This window comes from Micropterus salmoides, unplaced genomic scaffold (genome assembly GCF_014851395.1).
Source record: "Micropterus salmoides isolate LMB-PRFRI ecotype aquatic unplaced genomic scaffold, ASM1485139v1 Ms_hic_scaffold_15, whole genome shotgun sequence".
Classification (NCBI taxonomy): domain Eukaryota; kingdom Metazoa; phylum Chordata; class Actinopteri; order Centrarchiformes; family Centrarchidae; genus Micropterus; species Micropterus salmoides.
In genome coordinates this window covers 1,297,417-1,321,207 of record NW_024040596.1, presented here as the reverse complement: position 1 = coordinate 1,321,207, position 23,791 = coordinate 1,297,417, and the positions used below count along the sequence as shown (strand labels likewise).

The following is a 23,791-nucleotide window of genomic DNA, read 5'->3' as shown; positions in this document are numbered from 1 at the left end:
TAGGACAATTGTGTTTCAACAGGACCTGGAAAAATGTATCAATGCATTTATCTTCAGTTCACTTGACTACTGTAACGGTGTCTTTACAGGGCTCCCTAAAAATCCATCAGACAGCTGCAGCTGATTCAGAACGCTGCTGCTCAAGTCCTCACTAAGACCAAAAAGGTTGATCACATCACTCCAGTTCTGAGGTCTTTACATTGGCTTCCTGTCTGTCAGAACTGATTTCAAAATCTTCTGCTTCGTTACGAACCATCCAGACCTCTCAGGTGGTCTGGGATCAGGTCTGCTTTCTGTCCCCAGAGTCAAAACTAAACAAGGAGAAGTAGCGTCCAGTTTTTACGCTCCATATGAAAATCAGAGTTGTCTTTACTGTGACCCGGTAGCTGGATGTAAATGGAAAATAAAAGAGGATCTAAGATTGACCCTTGCGGGACACCACATGTGAAATGACCTCTTAGATAATTCACCTGAAGTGGTGCCATGTTTGATCCACTGGAAGCAGAGTCGGGCTTCTCCTTCCTCTGAAACTCTCTCTGGATGTCAGAGAACGACGGGCCAATCACAGAGGGAGGGGGTGTGGTCTGAGGCTCCATAGCGAAAGGCTGTGAGTGGCTATGGATGGCGTGGATCCGTCGGTTGGCCTCCACAGGGGAGCAGGAGAAGCTGAAGGTGTGGGTGGAGCAGTAGGAGGAGGTCAACCTCTCGTTGTAGAACTGCTGTTTGTGACTGAAGGAGAGACGACATCATGAACCTTTATTTATGTAGTCAGTACAGATAATCATGTTTTCCAGAGGAATACTAATACGTTTAGTGATCACATGACATTTAATCAGCACCACCAGCAGGGTGTTTTTACTTTTTACTAAAATATCTTAACATCTACCTGATGTGGCACTCTGTTTGATACAGACTCTCATGGACCACATAGGAGGACTCAAACTGACTTTGGTGAGCTGCTAACTTTTTTCTAGCCCCCACCTTACTGTTTCGGTGGCACTGATGCACCCTAAAGCTGGTTGAAGAAGAGTAAATAGTTAGCAGGCTAGTGAGTTACCACACAATGTGTGGCGACTACTGACGATCAAATCCCATGAACAGCCAGCACAGAGCCGGAGGACATGGCAGACGAGAGCGAGACATTCTACCAGCGCCTGAAAAAGTTAGCTCGCCAGTGTGGGAGTTTTTCCGATTCCGTAAAAAAAGACCTTCAAGTTCTCCTCGGGATGAACTGTAATAACTTTGGTGATTCTCTGACTTTTCATCTAGCGCCATCACCATTGTGTCCAACACTTTGGTTTTATGACCAAATACCTACAGATCTGATGACATTCCCATCAGCCTCAGCTGTACGCTGTGTTTACTGCTAATTAACTAATGTTAGCATTAGCATGGATTTAGCTAGTATGGCTGCAGACTTTGAGTCTTGTGTCTTTATCTTACTTCAATATCATTCTGAATTTTATAAAAAAAAAAGACTCTAAATGAGAAGGTTGAACCATGACAATGATTATTTACAGCTGTCTTGTTGTTTCCGTCTAAATACAGAACAAATTTTAACTTAATTTCCACAAAATCCTCAAATAAACCCCGACCTGCTGCTGTGAGAACACCAGCTGATTGGCTGACGGAGGTTAACAGCTGGTGGAGCTGATTCTCCAGTCGCTGCCTTTAAACCACCGCAGAAGAAGAAAAGGACACAGGGAGGTGACGTCATTAAAAGAGTCAAACGATGGAGAAGCATGTGAGGAACACGATGAACTCAAACGCTTACTTTCGAGGAGAGGTCATGTGGTTAAAAGAAAGGGAGCAGGAAGCTACCTGCTCTCTGCCTCCTGACTGCGGTTCTTCCGTAACGGAGGCTTCCTACTGGCTGCAGTCTGCCTCTTCATGGGAACCTCCTTCCCATCGTGTTCGGCGGTCAGTTCGGGGGTGTGGCCTGTCTCCTTCAGCTCGTACTGGAAGCACAGGACTTGGATGAGCTTCAGTATTTTAATAATTATGACAACATATTTTAATTGTAGCCTTACAGTCAAATGTGAATAATAATACAATTTATATTTATTTATTTCAGTTCTTCTATTCTTTATGTTTTAGTAAACATAAATTCAGTTAGCGTTATTTTCACCATGTCAGCCGCCTCCTGTGAGCTGCGGTTATCTGACTCCTCCTCCTCCTTCATCTTTCTGTTTTCCTTCTGCTTCTCTTTCTCTTCGTCCTTCTCTTCTTCTTCTTCCTCTCTCCTTCTCTCCGTCTCGTCCTTTATCTCTTTCTCTCCGTCGCTCTGCTGCTGTTTCAGACTCTCCAGCTGAAAACACCACAGTGATGTCAGTGAGCATTTAAACAGTCTGCAGGTAACGTAGCTGATGGAGCAGCACACACACGGAAATCACTGCTACCGGGGCCAAAACTGAGATCTAACACGCTTGTTGAATGAGTTTTTAATCCAGCATTGTTTACGTCCATGTTTACTTGCTGGCAGTCTTTGTCGATGCACTGCTGCACGCATCGGCTTGTTGCCTCCACCTGTAGATCAGTGGAGGAATGTTGGCAGGACTGTTCATCGTATCACGTATCATGTTTGTGCACGAGATAAACAAAACATGGTTCGCATTCAGCTCCATGGCTTCATGTCCTCACAACCTTTAGCTTACAGGCTTATACTCAGAAATCAAACTTAGAGCTCAGCCTAAAGGCAGCGGGCCCGACTCGAGGACCCTCAGTGGGAGCAGGCTACAGGCTTTACTTTGAACACGACCACCTGTTTACTATCACGAAAGATAAACGGACATTTATTTATTTCATCAACAGCAGATCTGTAATATTTGAGACGGGTATATTTTCCAACACCGATAAAAACAATATGCATGTAACGCGACAAAAGAGGCAGCTTGTTTTAGGCACTGCAAAATCTGATCGTTTTTATGTTATATTTAAATGTTCAAATGTTCCTTATTGTTTTAAAACCACCTGTCCTACACTTTGAGTTGTTGAAGGCTGAAAGGTTTTAAAGTCAGACAGGACATTTTAACAACTGCAAAACGCTCACTCGTCCAGTCAGATCTCCCGTTCGACACCCAGCATCCTGGTAGAAGCTCCTCACAGAGAAAACAACCTGCAAATCAAACCTGCAAACAAAATCACATCGCCTCTCAAACCCGACTGTCAGATCTTTACAGCCACGCAGTAAAAAGAAAGGCAGACTCCGTCACTGAGGACCCTTCATCTCTCTTTTCAGCTGCTCCATCAGGCCGCCGCTTCAGGGCCAAAACTCTTTTATCGGCTGCACGATCCATGTTAAAACAAGTTTTAATGCAAGCAAATTGCCAGTGTTTCCTTACAGTGTACCAACGACGTATTAGTAAACACTAAACTATCTATTAATACCTGCATTATGTTTTTGCATATATAATCTTGGTCTCAAGTGATGTTTTGAAGTAATTTTATCAGAACTGCAGCACATCATCGCTCAGTGTTTCTGCTGAAAGTTAACTCTCAGAACAAAATGAAAAAGCTGTACCAGTCTGTGTTGCTGTACCTTCAGTTTGGCCTCCAGCTGCATCAGTCCATCACTCAGCTGTCTGATGGACTCCACCATCTCCGAGTGTTTACTGACCGTCTTCTCGATGTACCGCCGCCCCTCCTCCACCCCTGAAACACACATTTTATTTTCTGATGAAAGTCGTGCTGCACAGTTTTGCGCCCAGAACCCTTAAAGTCATCTTAATGTTGCTTTAAACACACGTGTTCACTATCGTGTTCACTATATATTCCTCTACGTGGAACTCCCAGGATAGAAAGGAGGGGTGAGTCTATGAGTCTAGCTCTCACCCGTCCTCTCGGGGAGGAAGATGTTGTACCCTCGATAAAGTCTGATCTAATCTATTGGATGCATCTCCAGCTGGGTTCTTCTGCGTCGTCTCTCACCGTGCAGTCGGACAGCCAGCTCCGTGATCTGACTGATCCTCTCCTCCTGCTGAGGAACCGTCGGCCAGACGAACTTCTCAAACTGCCGGTAGAGGACGGAGACGGCTTCTGTGCTGCGACACTCGGTGGAGAACTTCCCGACGCGAGCGATGGTGGCGCTCGCCTCCTCGCACCAGAACTGATACTGTTGAAATGCAAATCATTTAAAGACACGCACACTGATAACGTGTAGATTTGTACAGGTGGATTAATTCTTGAACAACTCTGCTGTGGCTTTAATCCACCAAAAATACGTCATAATAATCTCATGTTTGATCAAAATATTAATTTAAAAAGGTCACCTCCTCCATGGCCTGCTGCAGTCTGCAGGTCATCTCCAGTGTTTTCTGGTGTTCGCCAACCCCTCGCTCAAACTCTCCCATCTGCCTCTGCAGCTCGTTGATGGCGTCCTCCACCTCCCGGGCCACGCCCCCGTCTTTGACCTCTGACCCCAGCCGGGCCGTCACACCCTGCAGACGTTTCCTGAGCGCCTGCAGGGTCAGACAGAGAAGAGCATGACTGACCCGCCTCTCTCTTCTCAACTGCTAAATTTAAGATAAGCTATTACATTTCAGCTGTTCATAACAATAATTCATCCTTTTTTTGGGCGGTTTTGCTTTTATTGGGGACAGTACAGCTGAAGATAGACCAGAAATGTGGAAGAGAGAGAGAGACATTCAGCAAATGAGCTTGAGGTTGGATTTCAAACTGGGCCACTGCGGTAAAGACGTTCTACGAGGTGAATGCACCTCTAGAAAGTGGATGTAATGATAAAATGTACTATGTTTTGGCATTTTGCCTTTACTTGATTAATAAGAGAGGTTTATGACATGCAGCAAAGGTCTCAAACCAGGAACGCCGCAGGTATGTGGAGTACACCCTAACCACAAGGCTACCGAGGCTCTCCCAAATCCCATCCTGTTGCTTTTCACTGTGTCCCAACACAGGCTCAGATCAGGAGGTGGACTTGCCTGCAGCTTCTCGTCGTACATCTCCACCTGCTGCAGCTGGTTCCTGGCAGCCTTCATGTTTCTGCTCCGGTCGTTTCTCTTCACGTAGTTAAACTTCAGGTTGCTGAAGCGCTTCTTCAGCTCCTTGAAGGAGTCACGAAGCTGAAAAATGAATCATCAGAAAATCAGTCCAATGGCTGCTTTTACATAAAGACGGTGTGTGTTTAAACATCACACATCCGTCTGCCCAAAGAGTTTCATATTGACAGAAGGACTTCAAATGGCTGCTTTTACATAAAGACGGTGTGTGTTTAAACATCACACATCTGTCTGCCCAAAGAGTTTCATATTGACAGAAGGACTTCAAATGGCTGATCATGTAATTGGATCTGTGTTGCAGTCAGAAACAGAAGGACAGTTACAGTTTCTTTAATGTTCCATGTTTAGATGTCTTACTTGGTCTACCAACAGCAAACCCTAATGTATTCAAAGACAAGACGATCTTAGCACTTTTTTAATCTGTAACGAACAAAGGTTTACTATTTTTAGCCATGTAAGCGTCATGTTGGATGTACGGAAATGTCGAGCAACCGGTTCACCAGATCAGACCGTCAGATGGTTGTTCAGATATTTCAGACACTGCCATCCCGGCGGCAATGCTGGTAACAGGGACGACATTTGTTTTTTTACATAATATCTTGTTGTACGCATGTATTATCTTATGTTTGGTCAGATCTGTTCTAGCAGCGCTTTGCTCAGCTTGGTGTTGATGTAACTGCAAGTAGCCTTGAGCTTTCATAAGATTATTTTTAGAGCAGGAGGGTTTAGATCCAGAGGGACATTTTCAGCCTCTGATGGGAGGAACAGCGGTGTCAGATGGCTGATCTGTCAGCCGAGGACAGCTGAGAGAGAGTGAAGCGGGCCGAGCCGGTGTAGTCTATTCGTCGAACAGATGAAGAAGTTGGAGGTCTTTGTTTCAAAAGTCGCCTGGGGAAACCCTCGATTGAGCCAGAGTAAGGAGCACTAAAATAACAAAGGTTACAATCAATCACATTTATATGTCACGTGTAATCACCTAACGTGGAAGATTACCCATCAGGAGGTAATACAATGAGTTTACCATGAAGTGCCTTAAAATTATGCTGAGAACCATGAGGTACCTTTGAGAGATTAACTCAAAGTAGTACCACGAAGTGACAAGAACTATCCCAGACTATCACGAAGTACACCAGGAGATCACAAAGTACCTCAAAATAATACACTCAAAGTACTACAAAATGTACCATGAAGTAACCCACTGTGACCCATCCACCAATGTGTCCCTGAGCAAGACACTTAACCCCTAGTTGTTCCAGAGGCGTGCGACCTCTGACATATATAGCAATTGTAAGTCGCTTTGAATAAAAGCGTCAGCTAAATGAATAAATGTAATGTAATGTTATGTAAGAAGACCACAAAGTGCCTAAAAGTATTACAACAAAGTACTGTAAAATACCCCAGAGGCCATTACCATGACATATCCCAAAAGACCATGAAGTACAATGAACTACTCCCAACGACCGAGAGACTCCAAAAGAGATGACCATACAGTACCAAGAACTACCACAAAGCCATGAAGTACCCCATAGGACCATTAATACCCGAAGGTATAATAAACTGCCACAAAGTACCATGAATTATCCTGGAAGACCAACCAAAACTACCCCTAAGGGCTATCTACTACAAGTACACCAGAAGCTTGTTAGGAGCACTAAAATAATAAAACCTACACAGATGATTACCAACAACTACCACGATGTACCAGGAAGTACAACAAAGAATAACCATGAAGTACCAGGAAGTACATTTGAGGACCATAAAGTACTCTAAAGAGAATACTAGTAAGTACCACAAAGTATCTGATGGAGTAACCCAGGGGACCATTAAGTACAATGAACTACCATCCATCCATCCATCCATCCATCCATCGTCAACCGCTTATCCTGCGTACAGGGTCGCGGGGGGGCTGGAGCCAATCCCGGTTGACACTGGGCGAAAGGCGGGGTCCACCCTGGACAGGTCGCCAGTCCATTGCAGGGCTACAATGAACTACCCCTCAATGCAATTAAGTCCCCAAAAGAGATTATCATAGTCTCAGGAAGTACCTTTAAGTAGTATCAAGAGCTATCCCCCAGTATCATGAGTACCCCAGAAGGTTGATAATTGAAATCCCTGAACCATAAAATAAAACCAGGATGTAGCAGGAAGTAACACAGAGATAACCATGAAGTAGCCTACCCAAGGAGACCACAAAGCACCCAATGGCATCCTGCAATATCTAAAAGATAGAGAGATCATTAGTGTACCATAAAGTAACCCAGATTACCATAAACTACGAGGAATATTACCATGATGTATCATAACCCTGAACCCTGTGGTACCTCAGATAACTAGAACATGAAGTACCATGGAAAACCCTCTCTACTCTACCCACAGTAAACACTTCAGCTGTTCAGCTGACGCACTCTGATGATGAAGTACTGTACCTCTGGGGATCCCTAATGAGAACCAGAAGTACTCTGAATGTCTCTGGTGATAATAACCAACCCACCGATGAACAGAAATAGAACCAGTCCTCAACAACAAGTTGTTTTTAAAAAACACCTCATCACCTTCCAGAAACTAATGACTGTAGATTCCCTTCAGGTGACGCAGCAGTGTGGACACAAACAAGTCCAAAGGGTCGTAGTCATTCGGGGTCTCATGTCTTCTCTTTACCCTGGAGCTCACCCCTCGTCCCTCTGACTGAGTGTTCATGTAGACTTGTGGTGGTGTCTCATTACAGAACTTCCCGACTGACAGTATGGGTCAACTGAACAAACTTTCTGGACCACAGAATGTCTTCACAAAGTGTAGAGACACTTTATGCACACTTGATGAAAAAGTTTGACCAACTCTTGACAGACCTTCACAGGTACCTTTACGGTCTGTAGTCTGAAAGGTCATGGGAGTCCTGGATTGACCCTTTAGCTGCGTTTTATTTCAGGCCTCATTGCCGCCAAAGGGCGTGGTCAAGGAAGGCGTTTCCTTCAGAGGACTGAAGTTGCCTCTGTACCCAAATGACAGAAGAAGATTAATGATTCACATACATTGGCTTTTGGGATTCTGAAGACAAGAAAATGCTCAGTCTTGACATATTGACTTAAAAAGCTGTGGTCCCAGCTTCAGTAGCTGGTTTCCATTCGGCTGCTGAATGTCATCTCACAAGCATTTCCCATTTTGTCCTGAAGTTATCTTACCACCTTCGTAGCTCTTGGACGAAAGGTCCAATCTAAACCAAAAGTGACTGCAAAACAAGGCCAAATGTGACAAAACCTTATTCTGAGTCTGCACTGGGGACATTTACTTTGACAGAATCCACTATACGTCCCTGCAGATGGAGGTCCAGCCTGGCTTCTGCCCACCATTCCCAAAGAGAAACTTTGCCAGCTACCACAGAGATGGTGCAAATCATGACACCACAGAACCGTCTTAACGGCTAGCAGCCAGCTTTGCTGCGTTTTGCTGGTGCATTGCTTGCTACTCTTGATGCATCAACAGTTTCACATAAAACCTTGAAAATGTTTCAGAAAAAATGGAGATCATGCAAATGCGGGTCATGATGCAACAATAAATGAGATATGATACAACATATGAACAAAGTGAAAAGTTCTTCTTCCTTGTCTGACTCGCTTCATTATGTTTCTTGATGCGTTATTGTTACCGACTGTAGATTAGCATGTAATGTTGGCAGAAATGTGCATCTCATCACCAGTGTACTTCTGCTTGTGCATACTTCATGGTACTCCTGGGATAGTTCAGGTGCGGCCTGGTGGGTGCGCTGGAATAGCACAAGTAGGGGTGGGGGTTGGGCTTTGAGAACTGGCTCCAAGTTGGAACCACTACCAAATTTCCAAGAACCGTGGTTTGGGTAAGCCCCGTGCGTTTGGATTCTTCTCCTCGGGTTCCTGACTTCCTGCATATCTCAGCTCCTGACTGAACTGCAGTGAGCATTTTACAGTCCATCAAAGTGTCTCCTATCTGCCAGGAGCTGCTACGCCGACCTAACGTCTCCTCATGTGTTCCGTCAACAAAGCGTGAAGAAGAGAGTCCTTCTGGTTCCGGTCCTGGACCGCAGCAAATGCTCCACAGTTTGGCTTAGCTTCACTAACAAACTGCACCAGCTGCAGTCAGGAGGTTTGGTGCGAGGGAGGAAGCAGCTCCAACATGACGAAGCGTTTCCTTCAACACGGCATGAATCTGAAGGAACGCTTCACCGTGTTCAACGTGTCGCGCTTTCCCGGCTACAACGACGCCCCAGATCCAGCTAACGCTAACAGCAGCAACGCCTCATGTACAAAACACAGGTGAGCCGACGGTCACCTTTTATACTGAAGGGAAACCGACGATGGCTCCAGATGAGACGAGTCCCAGAGACGCCGCTCTAGGACAGAGACTCACTTTAGAGACATGAAGGGGAAGAGGAGCGAGGAGGAAGAGGATTTGGAATGGATACGTTTGAACGAAACCCATCCCTAAACACGACGAAAAACACAATGATGGACCTACTCATCTAAAAGTTGCTCCATAGCACCGCTAGAGGTGAAACTAGTCTAGCACAGTCAGTTCTGTGGAGCTTCAAAGACTCTGGAAGATCTTAGACTTTAATTTGAAAGCTGGAGAAACAACATGCTTTCCTGTTTCAACACACTGCTCTGCGAGTGGCTAGTGGCATCTGTGTGTGACAGAATGTGTGAGAACAGAACGGAATACTTCTTAAACCAGTACTGTGCAGGTGGCCACTCTGATCATTGAGCATAAAGTCAGATTAACATGTTTTGGCCCAGACTACATGATGATCTTATAAATCCTATTTGTGACAAACTCAGTGAAAGCAGTCTGTTAGTGTAGCAGTGAGTCTCTCACAGCCACCCCAGCTGCTCCTGCTGGTGACATGCGGCACCAGGTGCATGATGGGAAATACCCGTTGGCTGACTCTGCCTGTATTTCTGATCTGTCCAGCTGACTCGCCCTCTCTCTCTCTCTCTCTCTCTGTCATTCCTCCAGCAGCTGCTGCTCTGCTGTTTAATGACACAGCAGACTGAACCAGTGAAACCAGTAAAATGTCAAGTTTGACATTTCACAGATTTACCTAAAGAGTGCGCCACCACGCCAGACTACCATCTTTTACTGGAGCCAGAAGATGATGGCCAAGACGTCCCACCCCCCCCAGGCGTACTAATAACAGCCCTGAGGCCCGGACACGCCAGAAGGTGGCGCAGCAAAGTTCATCTGATGCTGCACTGACTCCTGTCTCCTACCTGTGTGCAGACTGTCCTCTGTACCTGCAGCAGGTTATAGTCTAACAATACTCACCGTAAATACTAATCGTTACCTAATCATATCATTTATTAGTCCTTGTACGTTGTTCACTGACTTTGCTGCTACACAACTTCATTGTCACTTTAGCCTTATAATCTTGTCTTTAATTGCTCTTGTATATTTTATATTTTCACTTCTTATTTTAGTTTGATATACCTCTTATCTAGTTTTTACTCTAGTTATCTGTACTTTTTCTGTCCTGGTGCCAAGGCAACAACCAAAATAAAGGTTTATCTTTGAATCTGAGGGGTTGGAAGACTAGAAAATCCATTTACCCCCATTAAACAGAGCAGGGTTAGTTAGAAAGCTAACAGCATAGTTTCCATTTCGGACTCTTCAGCTTTTCCTTACAGGAAATTTCACCACTTAAAATTCTGGTGTATCAAGACTTTAACTGCCTTCATCAATGTTCTTTACTGTTACACGCTCCAAATACACATAACAACGTCTACAGGTCACGGTAAAAAGCTATAAATACTACATCAATGTTTTAATGACTCTAAATGAATTCATGCTAACCAGTAGCACCTCCATTAGCCAGCATATTTCTAGTACCAACTGCTAATACATATTTCAGGTTTCACATATTTCAGGTTTCACAGTTTCACCTGTGAGCCACAACGTCTTTAATGTTCCCGAGACTTTATACTATATTCTGTTACCAGAACAGTCCAACGTGTTCTCACTCCCAACTCTCAACACACATGGACGCAACATCAAGACGTGGCGTCAGTTTAAAACACAGTGGGGAGCCCTTTATTGTAATAGTTCAACACACTTTGGAGGCCCTGTAGTGTCAGTTTTGAAGGCTAAAACAATGTAGGATATTTAACAAAAGGCAGAGCAAGGAGCTGGTTGGGGTGGATCAGAAACTGGAGCTGGTGTTCGATACGCGTGTGAAAGAAAAAGACAACATTAAATGTTTTCATTGAAGTTAACCAAGTTACGCGGCATTACTTAACTTAAGGGACGTAAGTAATGTAGTTATTTTAACCCAAATCATGATGTTTTTCTAAACCTAACTGCGATGTTTCACAACGTAAACCACTAGTTTTATTTTGAAAGTCTAACCGAGTGTTGCATCTTTACTCGTTAACTTGACCTACACATGTACAGCAGCTGTAAGTCGCTTTGGATAAAAGCGTCAGCTAAATGAATAAATGTACAATCCAGAAACATGAAGAAACTTTATTTCAGTTTTTTGTATTTACTAACCCCCCCCCCCCCCTCCAAAACACTCTGCTTCTTTAAATTGTGCTCTGATAACGGACCCATCAGGTCCAGTTTCTGATGCAGGCTGACTCCTGCAGAGGGACTTTATGGACTCCAATAAAATCTAAATATGTCCTGTTGACTTCAGTTATATTTAGACTCTGATAAACCCGAGCGAGTGGCTGCCTCAGATCAGAGTGTCCGAGTCCAGGCTGGTAGAAAAGTTCAATTAAATAACTATCCATCCATTTGGAGAAACAAGTCAGTCACTTAACTCAGCTGAGCAGGTTGATTTAGCTCCAGGATGTTAAATGCATCAGTTTAATCAGTATCTACAGTGTTACTCGTCTGTACATTAGTCTAAAACTTGGGACGCTGATGGCAAAGCATTTCAGCAGCGTCCCCATTTTCAAATTAATTTCCTAGTTAGTGTCCTGGAAAGAACTCTTAACTTGGTACTGACTTTAAGGAAAATAAAGTCTGTGCTTCATTTATACAATTATGAGTTTGTTTCTGATAATAAATAAATAATAAAATAAAGTTTCTTTCAAGGAATTTTATTAGGAAACTATTATTTATTACAGACCTGTAAAATAAAACATTTTACCAATCAGCAGTAATAGATAGGTTCATTCTTAATAATAAAATGAGAATGAACCGAATTGATCCGAGTGAAACCAGGCTGTGGCTGCTGAGAAGTTTACTGGCAGTCAGCTGACAGCAGCCCCCCCTACAGGTCATTCTGAGGAACAACACCCACACCTCTGGAACCAGGAGGGGTCATTTTAGTTTTAGACCTTAAGGTTTTTGAAACTGTCAATGTAATAACCAGAGGTGGCACCAAGTCACTGTTTTACAAGTCTGACTTTTAGTAAATTTAGTAAATATGACCTGAGAGGTATTTTTAAGTTTACTTCAAAAAGCAAACAGACATTAAAGGAGATGGATTTGTGTTGTTGGGGTAAAATTATGAAACAATTTAAAATGTGCAGTTCTCTTTGGTGTTCGAGAAAATGGTTTGTAATTATATTTTTGATGGTAATAAATGTGAATAACTGTTTAAGTACAATTTCCTTTTTCCCTTAAGGTGAGTGGATTTGACTGAATGAACAGAGGATAGGCATATATAAGCCTGTTACTGTTTCACATCTTTACAATTATTGTTTTGTGATGACTAACTCCCAAGTCAAGTCCTAAACTATGAGTTTTGAGTCCTAAACAAGTCATAATGTGTCTTCACTCATTTTAATACCATTTCACATTTTTAACAAGAGTTAAAAGAATAAAGCGTTAACCTGTAAAGGAACAGGCAGAGGCGCACTTTGATGAACAGATGTCGACAAATGTTATGAAGTAACTGAAGTTTTTTATTTATTTCCTAATTTATATTGGGGGTTGGTCAAGTCAGTTCAGGTCAAAAGGCTCAAGTCCAAGTGAAGTCACGACTCATTGGTGCTAAAGTCAAGATCCAATCGTAATTTTTTGATTTTGTTAAGTCGAGTCTGAGGTCATCGTATCTGTGACTCGTCTCTTTTAATTGATATCTTTTATTTGAACATGTAAATAAAAATAAATAAAAATCAGTGAAAAAAAAAAAGAGGGTAAAAAAAAACAGATGAACAACAAAGTAAAACTCCATAAGTTCCTGTACTTAAAAACCTCTATTTACATGTAGGGAGAAGTAAAACTTAGGTACTCCTACTGCTTTACACCCTTACTACCATATTTAAGGAAATAGCTACAAAATAATAATTCTACAGAGATAATAAATCTACGATCAATTAAATATTCAAAAGTTCAATTCACATTCATATATTACACCTACAACTATATTTATCCACATAGTACAAATTATTCAATATAAGCCCAGGTTATTGTTAACACTGTTGCATGGAACATGTTTGGATGTTGCTTTAATTCATTATTTAGTTTATTCCACAATTTAACGCCACTGACAGATAAACTTTTCCTAGTAGTTCAAAAACTGGGAGTCTTAAAATTTGACTTTCCCCTTATGTCGTAGCAAGTCATGTCCAAGTGCAGGTCATGTGACTGGAGTTCTGGTATTAACATGTAGTATTTATCTCTTATCATCCTCGCGTCCCCGCTGGAAGGAGATAGCACCTGGTGAGGAGACCTGAATGGAAAGCACCCACACTGCACGCGGTAACTCACGCCTGCGACCAGGTGAACTCACCTGGTTGACGTCGCCGTTGAGCAGTCGGGTGAGCGTCTCTCTGCGGAGCTTCTCCTCACGGCGAGCCGCTTCATTCAGCCACGACACACGGAGAGAGTCCAGAGAGAGGAGACGAGTCTCCAGCTGCTCCACTCTGAAACATGTCCAGCCCTGACAGAGTATTCAGGTCCAGTACTTAAGTACAAATACTGCAATAAAAAATACTTCAAGAGTCCTGCATTAAAATCTTACTAAAGTAAAAGTACACACGTGTTAGTAGCTTCATGTAGTATCTGCAGGAAAACTACAGACTGTGACTGACTCTGACAATAATAGTTTGCTAACCGAGGGGTCGGGGCCCCTCCAGAGGGTCACCAGATAAATCTGAGGGGTCATGAGGTGATGAATGGGAGAGGAAAGAAGAAGAAACAAAAGGTCTGATTCACAAATCCGTTTTCAGTTTGTGGATTTTCTCTTTTTGTTGAAGTGAATAAATATGATCTATAAAACGTTCAGAGGAGAAATGTCTCTGCTGGAACTGAGACTAGATTTAATCTGTAACTATGGGTTGTATTTTATAAACTTATCCTGTTTTTAAAAATCTTCTTCTGTAAAGTTACCAGTAACACTGTCTGATAAATGCAGTGAAGTGAAAAGTGAGAGCAGTGGAACAATCAAGTAGCATAAAAAGGAAATACTGTAGTGCAAATACTTCCAAATTGTTCAATTACAGTACTTAAGTGGTTTCTGTAGTAATGTTTTCTGATGTGTGCGTGTTCCTACGCTGTGGTCGATGGCGGTGCAGATGTCTGTCTTCAGTGTTGAAGCCGATTTAAACAGACTCTGGATCTGCGGCTCTCTGTGTCGATTCTGCCCAGCCTCACCGGATCCACATAAACCAGTGGAATCAGTTGAAGGGTCTGACTGCAGCAGCGCCTCCAGCTGGACACACAGAAAACAATTTATTCATGGAACACTTTTCTAAAAAGTCGGTGGTTTCCACAGGTGAGATCAGTGACAGCACATTGACCTGGTAGCTGCTTTACTTGTGGATTCCTGATTTCCATTTTTGTGAATGTGCTCAGTCGATTTCATGGTGACGAACAAAAACCAAGATCACAACAGAACATTGGTGAGGAACCTCCAGGTTTAAAAAGTGAAGCGCCTTAAACCTGCGTCCTCTCCGGCAGCCAGCAGGGGGCGACTCCACCGGCTGCAGAAAGAAGTCTGAGAAAATGTTTCTACTTGTCAGCTGATTTATTCCCTCAGTAAACACTTTCCTGATGAGTTTATGGTCTCAGTCGCTAGTTTCAAGTCTTCTTCAGCCTGATTGATCCCTGCTTCCTGGTCTCTGTTCCTCTAAATGGGACCATGATTTACTAAATGAACATCATGCTGTGTTGAAGACCTAATGAGAACTGTCAACTTGAAGGGTGTTTTGTCACAGCGCAGAGGTTTAAAGGTTTTGCTGATCTAAAACAAATACATGTAGAATAAAATATCTTTCTTACTGATGTATCTTGGCAGAACTACTTCCTCCACTGACCTGTTTGGTTGAGAGGTGGAAGCTGCTGGCCAGGTCCAGGATCGACTCGCTCTGATGGATCTTGTTCTTCACTCTCTCCTGAAGCTCCAGCAGCTCTGACAAATCATCCTCCGTCACTTCTCTTCCTTTTGACTCCTTCACCTCCAGCCTGTCCTGGACTTGTCTCAGAGTCTCCCGGTTCCTCTCAAGGTACTCAACCTCAGCGTCTAGTTGCTGGAGAAAGCAAGGGAGTGTGTCTGATGCTTGTCACATGGCGGCAATAGAATATTTACGTGTGGTTTAGTAGTAGTTGGTTTGCATTTACAGCTTTACCTACTCCGTACCAAAAAAGATCAGACTGACGATGACACACTGAAACAGCCACAAGCCCAAATGTCCCAGGAAACCCAAGTGTCTGCAAAGTCTCATCTACAAGTAGTCCTAAACATCTCCACATAGTCCTCCCAACAGTTGCAGCAGTAACCACAGGTTTCCCAGGAGTCCCAGTGGTAGGGGTTCTGGACCAGTCCAAAGTCCCCAATTCTCCCAACAGTCCGACCAGTCCAAAGGTGCTAAAAGTCCAAACTGCACAAAGATCCCAGTGATCTCAGAAGACTCCTTCAGTCCAAATTAGAAGATGTCACAGCACTCCTCACAGTTCAAAACTCACAACAACAGGGTTTTTCCTGCATAGACACATTTCTGGCGCCCCCCAAAGAGGTTTTAGCAAGCGCCAAAGGAAAATCACCAGAAAGTGATCAGAATTAGGAAAAAAGCGTTTCAAATAATCTGCGTGTGTATTAATAGTCATTTATCAAACAACTGTTGAGCAAGCAGAACATAAACTTAAATACGAGGTCACGTCTCCTCTCATCCACAGCCGCTGTATTTTACACCTGCAGCAGGCGCTGGATTAATAAACCAGCTGCTGCGTTGGTTTGACTGCGCCTGAACGCTCCGCCACGAAGCTCGCGCTAATGGTAGAGAGCACTTCCTGTTATTTCTCACAATATAAAAGCCGTTTGTGCTTGAAGTGGGCCAGTATTCACCGGTACTTTTACATTTTACTTTTGGCGTACCGGCACCGGTCCTCTTCTCTGCCCTCTTGATCAGGTTCTCTGGGCACTACGTGACGCTCACCTTTTCTCTCCTGCCCGCTAATCTCAGCAGGGAAATCGGGATCAAGTAACTTTCATGCAGCTGTGTGCAAAGTCACTTTGATGAACCGACCAATCACATCCAGGAGTAGGCGGGACATAAAAAAAACCGCAGCAAAGTGTAGAAATGTTGAACTCGTTCTGTATGCACGCTTTTTATTACTGACAAGTTAGTAATTTCTATAAACAAATGAGACAAACCAACATGTAGCGCATTTTTCATGCCAATAATTTAATGACTGAAAACAACCCACAAAAATGAAAGTGCTGTTTTGTTCAACTGGAATTAATATTATAGGCTAATAATGGTAAACTATGAGAAGCCGCCTAGGCCAAAATTTAATTCTTCGCTTGTATGTATGTATGTGCAAGCGTAAGTATTCAATTTTGGCCTAGGTGGCTTCTCATAGTAAGCTATATAGTAGCCTATACTATTATCTGAAATTATAATGAATACACCAACATTAGCAATAATCAAACCTTAACCTCAGAGGTGTAGGCTAATAGAGAATGTTATTTTTTGTGAAACAGCTGAATATCTACTATTTGTAGGCAGATAATCCAAATGTGTAACCTGTAAACATATTATTATACTAACATTATACAATTTAATGTTATAATATTTATTAATACAATGATTTATCTCTTTACTCCTCCAGGTATTTTGTTAATCAAATGGTCAGGAATAACAAGAAAATGCGTAGATTTTGGTCATGAGGTAAATCATTGCCTTTACTGTACGCATACCGATCATGCCGTGAAGTCACCCCCCCAAAGGCCCATTCTGAGCCAGGAAATACCCTGAACAATCCAACTTTCCCAATAGACCCAGTGGTCCCAATGGATCAGACCACTCTGACTGGGACTCCTACACTACCAGTAGTCCCTGCAGATGGAAGGACCTAATGTTCCAAACAGTCCCACCAGTCCAAACCACCCAAAGGTCCCAGCAGTCCCATTATTCGCTACAGTCCAAAACTCAAAATGGTCCCAACAACTCCAACAGTCCTTTCATCCCAACATTTAAAGCATATCCATGAGTCTCAGTGTTCCCACAAGCCTTGTGTCCACAGTCCAAGGTCCTATTGGTCTCAGAAGTCCCCACAGTAAAAAAGTCCCAGTGTTCCCTACAGTCCAAATTCAAAAATTCCCCAGCACTCGCCACAGTTCAAATGTCCCTTCAGTCCTAACTTTCCCAATGGTCCCAGTAGTCCAGACCCATTCCCATTGGGAGTCCACCACTACCATTAACCCCTGCAGTCCCAGCAGCCATGGTACAAAGGTTATAATGCAGTCCTCATTATCAAAAAGTCCTGATAGGCCTATGTCCCGGCAGTTCCAAGTGATAAGACTCACTGTAAAATGTGGTCTGGCCTGGCTGAAGTGCTCCAGCAGTCTGGAGGTGTGCAGGTCTGAACCCAGATCCATCAGAGTGCAGGAGTCCAACAGTTTAGAGACACAGTTCAAGTCCTGCAGGGCCTGAAAACATACAGCATTCAAGTGGTGGAAGTAACTAAGTACATTTACTCAAGTGCAAATTTGAGATGCTTGCACTTTATTTGTGTGTTCCTATTGTCTGCTGTGTGATAATTACATTTTAAAGGAAAGTATAGTTTTTACATTTATTTGGCAGCTATATTGTTACTAGCTAATTGCAGTTAAAGATTGTCATACAACAGATTAGACTTTAGATAACCAGTAACATGTTCACTTTTCTACAGTAGTTAGTACCTTGAGCAGTCTCTCCCGGTATTTTCTACAGGACTCCTGCTGCTGCTGGGTCTGGATTTGCTGGTGACTCAGCAGCTCGTTCACTTCCTCTTTGGTTCTGCTGAGTCGCTCCATCGTCTGCTGCACCATCGACACCACAGACTGCAGGTTCAACCCTGCTCCAGACACCTGACATACACAAAACATAAAAACCACACTCGATATAAATTTTTTTCATCCACATAAGAAAAGCAAAGTTATTCTACATTAAATTTATACTAGAATTTGGTGTTGTGGTACTCAGTCTCAGTCTTGACTTGGTCTCAGCCCCTAAAAAGTCTCGGTCTCTTGGTCTCGATACAATCCGATCTTGGTCTTGTCTCGGTCTCTATACAATCCGGTCTTGGTCTTGCCTCGGTCTCTATACAACGGTCTTGGTCTTGCCTCGGTCTCTATACAACAGTCTTGGTCTTGTCTCGGTCTCTATACAACGGTCTTGGTCTACAACGGTCTTGGTCTTGTCTCGGTCTCTATACAACGGTCTTGGTCTACAACGGTCTTGGTCTTGTCTCGGTCTCTATACAACTGTCTTGGTCTTGCCTCGGTCTCTATACAACGGTCTTGGTCTTGTCTCGGTCTATATACAACGGTCTTGGTCTACAACGGTCTTGGTCTTGTCTCGGTCTCTATACAACGGTCTTGGTCTTGTCTCGGTCTCTATACAACGGTCTTGGTCTACAACGGTCTTGGTCTACAACGGTCTTGGTCTTGTCTCGGTCTCTATACAACGGTCTTGGTCTTGACTTGGTCTGAACCCCCATTCCCGACAGTATAGTTACCGTTCTAACAGCATGGACGTAGTTGTTTCCCAGATCCTGAACATCGAGGAACCTCTGTAGCGTTTCCTGCTGCATCTTCTTTGTGTGTGACCTGGAACTGGTGGTTGTCCTGATGTTACCGCTACCAGCTTCCCACTCCTCCTCCTCCTCCTCCTCCTGTCTCCTTCTGTAGATCTCCCTCAGTTCCTCCAGCTCCTCCTCCACCTGGAGAACAGGAGCACCATCAGCACAGTTACCTTCACCACCATCACAGACTTCTCTGACAGACTGCATGTTACCACAGGGGCAGCTGATTTTGCATTGTTTAGTTGAGAACACTTTGGTCCACAACAAGATATTTACTGCCATATATCTCTGTCAGCGCTCCCTAGAGGCTGAAATGTTCATTACATCCCAATGATGCACAGAACAAGCAACATACTGATGATTTAGATATTCTTAGAGCGTTTTTACACCCATTCTGCACACTGTAAGTACTTTAACTGTTAATACTTATGTACTTCTTTCAAACTAGTGGAAAGTCTAACGGACGCTAGAAGAGACCTGCTGCGCCGTCCTGAGGAAAGTGACGTAGGGTCGCAGCAGCTGCAGGTTTGAGTCGATCTTTCTGTTCAGACTCTGCAGCTCCTTAAAGATCAGATTAACTCGCCCAGCGAGTTCTGGACTCGGTAAACCGTTTGGGTCAGCGGCAGGTGGACCGGGCTGAGCGCTGCTGGTTCTGGTCTGGCTGCCTCTCTTCAGCTGCTCTGTCAGGGCCTTCAGAGGGGACATCTGTCTGCTGGGTTCACTGGGAGGATGGGGACTGGTCGTGCTGGTTGAATCTGTGTGCAGAGCTCTGATCTGATCCAGGATCTGCTTCATGTTCTCTGCATCGTGACCTGCAGACTGGAGACAAACATGGACTTCATGATTTGTTGGACTAGTTAACAGAACACAGCACCAGAGTTGCAGAAATCATCCAAAACTGATCCAGAATCCCCAAATCCACACCAAGTGAACTAAACAACAGCTGTGAGAGTGACATCTATCAGAGACCCTGTAGATCCGCCAAATATATTCTCTCCCTATAGATAAATCTTCTGGCAGAGATGTTTTCACAGTCAGCAGTCGACCCGTCTGACAAATGAAAGAAGTCCGTGTGAGAGTTTTTAGTCTCATAAGTATCATCATATCATCTGGTCTGGTGAAACCCCTACAGATGGTTCAGAACTCAGCAGCCTGTCTGGTTTCTGATCAGCCCAAAAGGACTCATGTCCCTCCATTACTCAGTGACCTCCACTGGCTCCCTGGGGCCCTCAGAATCAGATCCAAGTCCCTAACGCTGCATACAGAGTGACTCCTGGGTCTGCAGCATCTACCTAAACTCCATAATCCAAGTCTACGTTCCTTCTGGGCCACTGCGCTGCTCCAACGAACGCCGCCTGGCTCTGCCATCCCTTCACATAAAGCGACCTCAGTCCCTGTTCTCATCTGTGACACCACGACGGTGGAACGAGTGACCGCACGCCATCAGAGCAGGGGCGTCCCTCTCTGACTTCAAGAAGCTCCTGGAAACTCTGCAGAGAACACTTCCTCTGATAACACCTCTGACATCACTTCCTGTGCTCTTCTTCTATCCCCTTACAATTCTTTTGTACTGATCGAACTGTTCGTTAACTCTTACTTCTTCCTGTGATGCTGTACGTGCTGACAGCTCGTACTAGCATCTAGTATCTCTTACTGTATGGATGCTCTGTTGATGCTTGGATGTTGTTCTTCAAATGTAAGTCACTTTGCATAAAGTGCCACATGAGCAAATGTAAATGTATTCATGATTTGCTGTGTTGTAATCACAAGAAATACATTGAATCCGAGACACAGAACCCCGTAACATAAGAGAGTACCAAGCTAACAGGATATGTGACATCAGTGAGGATTTCAAAGTAAATTTGTCTCTGTCTGTAAAATCATTTTGTCCAGTTTAATTCAATCAACTTAAATAAGTGTCGCTAGTGGGTTTAATGAAATTGATTGAATTGGATTAGAGATTTACAACTATAACTTCAGCTCGTCTACTTCAACCGATTTCTTGATATTTGAAAAGTTGTTGTTTGGAGCAGCTGCACAAACTGTACTTTTTCTTCAAGGGAAGTAAAAATAACTAAGGTGTGTGTGTGTGTTTACCTCAGCCTGTGTGTGCAGCTGCAGGTGTGTGTTCAGAGTGTCTTCGGCCTCAGAGAGCTGCCGTCCTGCTTCACAGCTGTTAGCCAACACACTGCCGCCCTGCTGCAGCCAGCTCCAGATCTGCAACACACACACACGTTTAGTTAGCTCACTTCCAGGTACATTACATAGTGTAAATGGCAAAGAATACGGTTTTAAATGTTTCCTGTAATGCTTTGTCTTTATTTCATGCTTCCTGTTTAACCAAAAATTAGCCATTTCCCAGTTTGGTACTTATGTCTCCAGTTAACTGGTCTTTAGTCTGAAATGTGTCCCTGAAGGCAGCTGATACAGTCTCGAGTATATCACGTTGTCTAGTCGTGTTCTGTACTGTGGGCGTGGCCACCGTGACGTCCCCAGTGGGTTTGTGGGCTACAGTTTTGGAGCCTGGAGTTTGCCGTTGGTTTTTTGGAACCAGACGAGAGGGAGGAGCTAGCTAGCTTGGTTAGCAAGGTGCATCTGTAATTCACGTTAATATTAGCTGGGATGCTAATTTTAGCTAGCGACAAACAGGCTTAAAACTAAACGTACTTACTGAAAAATGAGCAGCCGACTCCTGATGAGCTTTTTCAGCCGCGCTGGTTAAATGTACGCAGAGCAGCCTCTATTCTGATTGACAGGTCGCCATGGTAGCAACTTGTCAATCAGCTTGTAGCCCCGCCCTAAAGCCTCCCCTGTATTTAAATGAAGCAGCTTCTTCTGTTCTCATAAACAGCTAAACGGTGAAATGAAGCTGCTGTAAAGAAGAAAAAGAAAATGTCACCTTGTCCACGAGGAGTTCACATGACGACAGCAGCTGTTGCCTCTGATTGGTCAGAAGGTCTTGGTGGGCGTGGTCTTCTCCACTTTGAGTCTCTTTTCCCAGCATGCCCTCCAGCCTCGCTGCCTGCCTGCTGCACCAGAGAAGAAGAACATAACGCAGATTTCTTCAGGTCCCGTGTTTCCAAATGAAAAGTGGAACTTTAATTACGGCGAGTTCGTTATTTTATTTGCTTTATTATGAACGGATCTTTAAACTGCCTCAGAAAGGGTTTGTTGGGCAGGTGAGGACATTTCTGCAGCACGCTGACACACCTGGCGGCAGGTGTAGCAGCAGCTCTGTGCCGTTTGCTCTCTTCCTGTTTCCTCCTCAGGTCCGACAGGTTGAGGTCTTCAGCCTGAGGAAACACCAGATTAAATCCACCAACACCCAGACAGGTACCTCAGAAACTACAGACCAGATCTGCACCGTCCTGCAGCGCCACCCTCAGGACAAACCTTGTAACAGAGCACAGACAACACTGCTGCCCAGGCAGCAGGGACCTGGTTCACATGTGTCTGAGTCTGGCTGCTGGGGCAACTGGGAGACCAGTAAAGACCTGGACCAATAAAACAGGATCTGATTCTTTCTGCAGACTGGTGGAAAGTTTCATCCTCAAGCCTTACCTCTAACTTACCTCTGATCTGGATCCTGACTGAAGGTCTCTGGTCTCCTCTGATCTGGATCTAGGCTGTGCGTCCTTGGTCTGTTCGAGTCTGGATTCAGGCTGCAGGTTTCTAGTCTCCTCTGATCTACATCCAGGCTTCAGATCTGATCTGGATCCAGTTTTCAGGTTTGTATTTTCCTCTGATCTGGATCCAGATCTTAGGTTTGGACTTTCCTCTGATCTGGATCTAGGCTGTGGGTTTATGGTGGCCTGTGATCTGGATTCAGGCCATAGGTTTTTGGTTTGCTCTGATCTGGATCCTGACTGAAGATCCCTGGTCTCCTCTGGTCTACATCCAGGCTTCAGATCTGATCTGGATCCAGTTTTCAGGTTTGTATTTTCCTCTGATCTGGATCCAGATCTTGGCTGTGGGTTTTTGGTCTCCTCTGATCTGGATCCAGGTTTTAGATCTAACCTGGGTCCAGGTTCAACGTCACTGGTTTCTCTTGTCTTCAGGTCTGGGCTCTCTGCTGGTGTGGATCCAGACTGCAGGTCTTGGTCCAGGATCTTCTCCACAGTGAGACTCCAGTGCTGTAGTGAAGACAGTTGTTGTCAATTCATGGACTACTGCAAATACTGCGTCGGCTACACTGCGAGCACAAATACTGCGTCGGCTACACTGCGAGTACAAATACTGCGTCGGCTACACTGTGAGTACAAATACTGCGTCGGGGCTACTGTGAATACAAATACTATGTCGGCTACACTGTGAATACAAATACTGCGTCGGCTACACTGTGAATACAAATACTGCGTCGGGGCTACTGTGAATACAAATACTATGTCGGCTACACTGTGAATACAAATACTGCGTCGGCTACACTGTGAGTACAAATACTGCGTCGGGGCTACTGTGAATACAAATACTATGTCGGCTACACTGTGAATACAAATACTGCGTCGGCTACACTGTGAGTACAAATACTGCGTCGGGGCTACTGTGAATACAAATACTATGTCGGCTACACTGTGAGTACAAATACTGCGTCGGCTACAAAGTGAATACAAATACTGCGTCGGCTACACTGTGAGTAAAAATACTGCGTCGGCTACACTGTGAGTGCAAATACTGCGTCGGGGCTACTGTGAATACAAATACTATGTCGGCTACACTGTGAATACAAATACTACGTCGGCTACACTGTGAGTACAAATACTGCGTCGGGGCTACTGTGAATACAAATACTA

At 44.1% G+C, this 23,791-nt stretch overlaps 1 protein-coding gene across 2 annotated transcripts in view; it reads right to left on the bottom strand.

Annotated features, from left to right (window-relative positions):
• ccdc141 (coiled-coil domain containing 141) overlaps positions 1 to 23,791 on the bottom strand; it is a 48,222-nt gene that overhangs the window by 9,210 nt on the left and 15,221 nt on the right. The window contains exons 8-25 of one of the 2 annotated variants that reach the window (XM_038719999.1): positions 22,574 to 23,134; positions 22,212 to 22,294; positions 21,901 to 22,030; positions 21,099 to 21,218; positions 19,479 to 19,820; positions 18,936 to 19,139; positions 18,118 to 18,285; positions 17,743 to 17,865; positions 15,251 to 15,463; positions 14,488 to 14,646; positions 13,726 to 13,875; positions 4,938 to 5,078; positions 4,269 to 4,457; positions 3,928 to 4,111; positions 3,539 to 3,651; positions 2,129 to 2,308; positions 1,822 to 1,958; positions 471 to 729 (exon numbers count right to left, since the gene is read on the bottom strand). In XM_038719999.1, the coding sequence (XP_038575927.1) occupies positions 471 to 729; positions 1,822 to 1,958; positions 2,129 to 2,308; positions 3,539 to 3,651; positions 3,928 to 4,111; positions 4,269 to 4,457; positions 4,938 to 5,078; positions 13,726 to 13,875; positions 14,488 to 14,646; positions 15,251 to 15,463; positions 17,743 to 17,865; positions 18,118 to 18,285; positions 18,936 to 19,139; positions 19,479 to 19,820; positions 21,099 to 21,218; positions 21,901 to 22,030; positions 22,212 to 22,294; positions 22,574 to 23,134 (3,456 nt within the window). The remainder of the gene's footprint in view (positions 1 to 470; positions 730 to 1,821; positions 1,959 to 2,128; positions 2,309 to 3,538; positions 3,652 to 3,927; positions 4,112 to 4,268; positions 4,458 to 4,937; positions 5,079 to 13,725; positions 13,876 to 14,487; positions 14,647 to 15,250; positions 15,464 to 17,742; positions 17,866 to 18,117; positions 18,286 to 18,935; positions 19,140 to 19,478; positions 19,821 to 21,098; positions 21,219 to 21,900; positions 22,031 to 22,211; positions 22,295 to 22,573; positions 23,135 to 23,791) is intronic. The other variant, XM_038720000.1, reaches the window with a different exon arrangement.